General features: G+C 45.0%; 1 protein-coding gene across 2 annotated transcripts in view; it reads left to right on the top strand.

Moving 5' to 3' along the window:
• The first annotated feature begins 1,159 nt into the window (after positions 1 to 1,159).
• LOC103262040 (Fanconi anemia group D2 protein-like) overlaps positions 1,160 to 6,138 on the top strand; it is a 7,929-nt gene continuing 2,950 nt past the window's right edge. The window contains exons 1-2 of one of the 2 annotated variants that reach the window (XM_021713165.1): positions 1,160 to 1,307; positions 4,525 to 4,620. In XM_021713165.1, the coding sequence (XP_021568840.1) occupies positions 1,173 to 1,307; positions 4,525 to 4,620 (231 nt within the window). In that variant the 5' untranslated portion in view covers positions 1,160 to 1,172. The remainder of the gene's footprint in view (positions 1,308 to 4,524; positions 4,621 to 6,138) is intronic. The other variant, XM_008059652.2, reaches the window with a different exon arrangement.

The raw sequence follows: 6,138 nt of genomic DNA, 5'->3' as shown, positions 1-6,138 counted from the left end.
CTACTTGAAAGACCGAGGCCAGAGGATCGCCTGAGCCCAGCAGGTCAAGGCTGTAGTGACTGTGAGCGTGCCACTGTACTCCAGCCTGGGCAACAGAGCGAGATGCCAACTCAAAAAAAAAAGAGAAAGAAACAAAGAATCTCTTCTTCAATGAGAGATATAGAATACTGATGGATGTATTACTTCTATGAACAAAGTGCTCTAGATGGGAGGGCTGATGTAAGTGATCATTCTGCTGGAGACAGCAAGTGGCTCCTAAGCAGCCATCCTAGAGGCTTATCAGCTGTGTTGCTTGCTTGTTGAGGAATGCATCTGTCTTTTTTTTTTTGAGTTGGAGTCTCACTCTGTCGCCCAGACTGGAGTGCAGTGACCGCTCCTGGTCACTGTAGCCTTGACCCACTGGGCCCCGATGATCCTTCCACCTCAGCCTTCCAAGTAGCCGGAATTACAGGCACGCGCTACCATGCCTGGCTGATTTTTTGATTTATTGTAGAGATGAGATCTCACCAAATTGCCCAGGTGGGTCTTGAACCTGCGGGCTCAGACAATCCACTCACCTCAGCCTCCCATAGCGTGGGATTACAGGCTGAGCCACCAAGCCCGACTAGCATCTGTCTTTTGTGAGAACATCTTAGCTTAGACTTTTGCTGTTGAAGCCTTCTTACCGTTGGTGAGCCATTGTCACTTTTTTTCTGAAGGAACAGAGAACGCTAGAGTTCTGCAGTCACTGTCAAACCAAATGATTCTTCAGTTTGGTTCTATTACTTACTTCCTCCCTGGTCATAAATTCAGAAGATGCTGGACAGTGAAATTTTAAAGATTCTCTCAGCTAAACAGGGCTACGTTCTGTTGTTTAATATTTGTATAATATATGGTCAAGAATATTCTAGATAAATTGGTGATGGGTCAACCAAAGGTTAGGAAGAGGAGCTAGAGGTGTTGGTGGTATGTATTCTAAGCTTTGGGTTTTTTAGCTGCTATATTCTCTGGGGTACTTTGCCAAACTGCTCCTGTTTGATAGAACATATTTTTGACCCATATTGGCAGGGCTTATGCTCTTACTCAGTGTTTAAGGTGTCAGGAATTTTTAGTTTCTGTATAGAAAATGTGAAGGTATAATGATAAACTCAGATGAGATGAATATATTTATTTCCTTTCAGATTCATCAGGACATGAGACTCACCAAACATGTGCCTTTGCTCAAAAAGACCCTGGAGCTGTTAGTTTGTAGAGTCAAAGCTATGCTCACATTCAACAATTGTAGAGAGGCTTTCTGGTTGGGCAATCTCAAAAACCGGGACTTACAGGTAAGCCTTGGGTCCTGCTAGTGAAAATACACCATCCCCATTCTTGCGAGGGCATCAGAAGATACGGAAGGGAGGTCACCTAAGCCCTGCTTTCTCCATAAGACTACTTTTCTCTTAAGTCTATGTTTGTTTAGCTCTTAAAGTTAGGACACATTGCTTATGGGCCCTAGTAATAGACTGCACTCATTGTCTGTCCCAGGCAGCAAAGGCACCAAAACATGCCATTGATATAAAGAATGTGTCAGGCTGGGCACAGTGGCTCAAGCCTATAATCTCAGCACTTTGGGAGGCCGAAGTGAGAGGATTACCTGAGCCCACAGGTTTGAGTCTAGCCTGGGCAACTTGGTGAGGCCTCATCTCTACAATAAAAAAACTAGCCAAATGTGGTGGCACATGCCTGTGGTTCCAACTACTTGAAAGGCTGAGGCAGAAGGGTCACCTGAGCCCAGCAGGTCAAGGCTATGGTGGCCATGAGCATGCCACTGCACTCCAGCCTGAGTGACAGAGTGAGACTCCGACTCAAAACAAAACAAAAAAACAAGCCGGGCTCTGTGGCTCAGCCTGTAATCCCGTGCCTTTGGGAGGTTGAGGTGAGTGGATTGACTGAGCCCGCGGGTTCGAGACCCGCCTGGGCAGTGAGACCTCATCTCTACAATAAATCAAAAAATCAGCCAGGCGTGGTAGTGCACGCCTGTAGTTCCGGCTACTTGGAAGGCTGAGGCGGAAGGATCGCCGGAGCCCAGCAGGTCGAGGCTGCCGTGGCTGGGAGCAGCCACTGCACTCCAGTCTGGGCGACAGAGTGAGACTCCAACTCAAAAAAAAAAACAAAAACAAAACCTGTATCAAATGCTAGGCACAGTGGCTCAAGCCTGTAATCCTAGCATTTTGGGAGGCTGATGCGAGAGGATAGCCTGAGTCCAGGGGTTTGAGACCAACCTGGGAAACTTGGCGAGACCTTGTCTCTACAATAAATCAAAAAATTAGCCAGGTGTGGTGGCACATGCCCATAGTTCCAGCTACTTGGAAGGCTGAGGCGGAAGGATCGCCTGAGACTAGCAGGTCGAAGCTGTGGTGGTCGTGAGTGTGCCACTGCACTCTAGCCTGGACTGACAGTGAGACTCCGACTCAAAAAAAAAGGCCGGACACGGTGGCTCATGCCTATAATCCCAGCACTTTGGAAGGCCAAGGTGAAAGGATTTCCTGAGTTGACGGTTCGAGACCAGCCTGGGCAACTTGGTGAGACCTCATCTCTACATTAGATCAAAATATTAGCCAAGTGTGTTGGCATGTGCCTGTAGTTCCAGCTACATGGAAGGCTGAAGTGGAAGGATTGCCTGAGCCTACCAGGTTGAGCCTATGGTGGCCGTGAGCATGCCACTGCACTCTAGCCTAGGCGACAGAGTGAGGCTTTGACTCAAAAAAAATAAGAATGCATCAGAGATAAAGGAGTCAAATGAGTACAGACCTCTCCATGGCCAATGGGGCACCTTTAAGTAATACATTCAGAATAACAATTTTGTATTTGGAAAAACATTTTTGTTGGGTTATTTTGCTCTTTTTTCCTAAGTCAGTCTATTAACAAATTAACTTTTTTTTTTTTTTTTTGTCGAGTTGGAGTCTCACTCTGTCGCCCAGGCTGGAGTACAGTGGCATGCTTATGGCCACTGCAGCCTTGACCTATTCGGCTCAGGTGATCCTTCTGCCTCAGTCTTCCAAGTAGCTGGAACCACAGGTGTGCACCACTACGCCTGGCTAATTTTTTGATTAATTGTGAGATGAGGTCTCTACAATTAATCTACAACTTTAGAGAGGCTGGTCAAGAGCCCCTGGACGCAGACAGTCCTCTCGCCTCCACCTCCCAAAGTGCTGGGATTACAGGTGTGAGCCACTGCACCCAGCCAACAAATGAACATTTTAAAGGTTTTTCAGTTATCTGATTAGATGAAATATTGTGTTGGTTATAATACTGCTTTGGAGTTACAGCATTTTTCTTTCTTTCTTTTTTTTTGGGGGGGTCTCACACTGTTGCCCAGGCTAGAGTGCAGTGGCCCTATCATAGCTTACTGAACCCTCAGACTCCTGGGCTCAAGCAATCCTTCCACCTCAGCCTCACTAGTAGAAGGGAATGCTGGCACACACCACCATACCTGACTAATTCTTTTACTATTTTTTTGTGGAAACAAGTCTCACTATGTTGTCCAGGCTGATTACGAACTCCCAGGCTCAAGCAGTTCTGCTGCCTTAGCCTCCCAAAGTGCTGGGATTATAAGTGTGAGCCATGCCTAGCCATGTAATAGCATTTTTCAAATATGTTATAAGCCCTTCTCTTTCATGCTTATATTATCTCAATTTTGGAGGGGCTTTTTGAGTTGGAATCTCACTGTCACCCAGTCTGGAGTGCATTGACACGATCACAGCTCATCACAGTCTCAACTTCCTAGGTTCAGGTGATTCTTTTGTCTCAGCCTCCCAAGTAGCTGGGAATACAGGCACATGCCACCATGCCCAGCTAATTTTTTAATTTTTTTTTATAGATGGCATCTTGCTATGTTGCCCAGGCTGATCTCAAACTCATGGGCTCAAGCAGTCCTCCCACCTTGACCTCCCAAAGTGCTGGGATTACGGTGTGAGGCACTGCACCCAGCCCTGTATCTGAATTGTATAATCAGTTATCTATGAAAAGAATAGCATCAGATGCATTAGCTTCCTTTCTTCCCATCAAGTTTATGATAGGTTGTTTCTGTGCGAAAATTGAATCTCAGAATAGTTAAGTAATTTATATAAGGTAATTCAGCAATGAATAGAGGTATGGCTTGAGTCCAGACAGTCCTAATCCAAAGTTCATGTTCTGTCCTTCAGCCTCTACATGGCTAGTCATGGTTGTATATTGGTGACTACATATCTTAAGGTCTGTGGGAAATTTTAGAACCATGTTTAGCTTTAACTCTAAGAGTCACTAATACAATCTGGCCTTGTAAAATCTAGTATGATACTAGAATACAAAGAACTACTTATTGTATCAGAGCCACAGGCATCTCAGAAACCTGGGGTTGAGTATTCCTTCTCTAGATGCTGGATCACAAGTTGGTGTCTATGTTTGACTGTGTTTGAATGACTAGTATATTTTCCTTTGTATTGCCCGTAAAGTCAACCTTTCCCCAAGACCCCAAATGTGGTCATTTTAACCCACAATTTTTCTTGATTCATCCACATTTAGGGTGAAGAGATTGTGTCCCAGAATTCTCAGCCGAGCACAGCCGATGAAAGTGAGGATGACATGTCATCCCAGGTCTCCAAGAGCAAAGCAATGGAGGTATCTCTGCAAAAGGCACCAGAGTCTAACATTGATGGTTCCATTCTGTTGACTGTTCTCAGTTGGTAGACAAGGCAGAACTTGACCTGCTTATGTGTATTTATTTATTTATTTTTTTAAGTAGGAGTCTCACTCTGTCACCCAGGCTGGAAGGCAGTGGCACGCTCACTGCCAACACAGCCTTGACTGCGGGTTCAAGACCCACCTGGGCAACTTGGTGAGACCTCATCTCTACAATAAATCAAAAAATTAGCCAGGTGTGGTAGTGCGTGCCTATAGTCCCAGCTACTTGGAAGGCTGAAGCGGAAGGATCGCCGGAGCCCAGCAGGTCGAGGCTGCGGTGGCCAGGAGCGGGCACTGCACTCCAGTCTGGATGACAGAGTGAGACTCCAACTCAAAAAAAGAAACAACATTTCCTTTCAGCATAGCCTTCTATTTTCCATGAACTCAGATTTGAAACCATTTTAGAAGGGAGAAAAGAAGTCGTCAGCATATTCTCTGAGGGTTGAAAAGAATGATTTAAACCATTTGAACATGTTCGAACTTACAAAAATAGAAATGTGAAAGCCAAAGCGCAGAGTCAGAAACTGCCACCATAGAGAACTGAAATAAAAATAAAGGTCCTTATTCTTTTCTGTGGGTACAGATGCTTCTGAGAATTTAAAGAAAACTAAATAAAAATGTATACGCTACAATATGAACATCAAGCAGCTCAGATTTAACAACTCCTGCTAGGCCAGGCACAGTGGCTCAAGCCTATAATCCCAACACTTTGGGAGGCCAAGGCAAAAGGATTGTCAGGGGTTTGAGACCAGCCTAGGCAAATTGGCAAGACCTCATCTCTACAATAAATCAAAAAACTTAGCTGGGCGTGGTGGTGCATGCCTGTGGTTCCAGCTATCTAGAAGGCTGAGGCAGAAGGATAGCCGGAGCCCAGCAGGTTGAGGCTGTGGTGGTCATGAGTGTGCCACTGCACTCTAACCTGGACTACAGAGTGACACTCGGATTCCAAAAAAAGAAAACCCTGCTGTGGGACCTCATTATAATGCAATTAATGTCAATGCAGAAAGATTGTTTAGTATGAAAAGTCCTCTTACTTATACGGTTCTCTGTTTTATCTGTATAAAATATCTTCTCTACCTTGTTCTCATAGAGAATTTGAGACAGACAATATACTATTGGTTTGCTATTCTTAGCATTCTTCCATATTAGACATGCAAACCAGACAAAATTGTGCCAGATTCCTGTTGAGGTACACGTGTACTGTTGTTAAATATTGAATGTTCGTTTTATTTTTGTCCCAACATGTAGTAAAGCTGGAGGGCCGTGGCTTTTACAAATAATGCACATATAATTCAGTTGCAGAATGGCATGAGTCAGTATCAGAATGACTGACCTCCTTCCATGTTCTTGTCTTAGAATTTGTAATGTCAAGAAGAATGAGGGGCCGGGCTCGGTGGCTCAGCCTGTAATCCCAGCACTTTGGGAGGCCGAGGTGAGTGGATTGCCTGAGCCCGC

Source organism: Carlito syrichta, unplaced genomic scaffold (assembly GCF_000164805.1).
Source record: "Carlito syrichta isolate Samal-C Ts95f unplaced genomic scaffold, Tarsius_syrichta-2.0.1 Scaffold304318, whole genome shotgun sequence".
NCBI lineage: Eukaryota > Metazoa > Chordata > Mammalia > Primates > Tarsiidae > Carlito > Carlito syrichta.
This window is presented reverse-complemented; position numbering and strand designations above follow the sequence as displayed.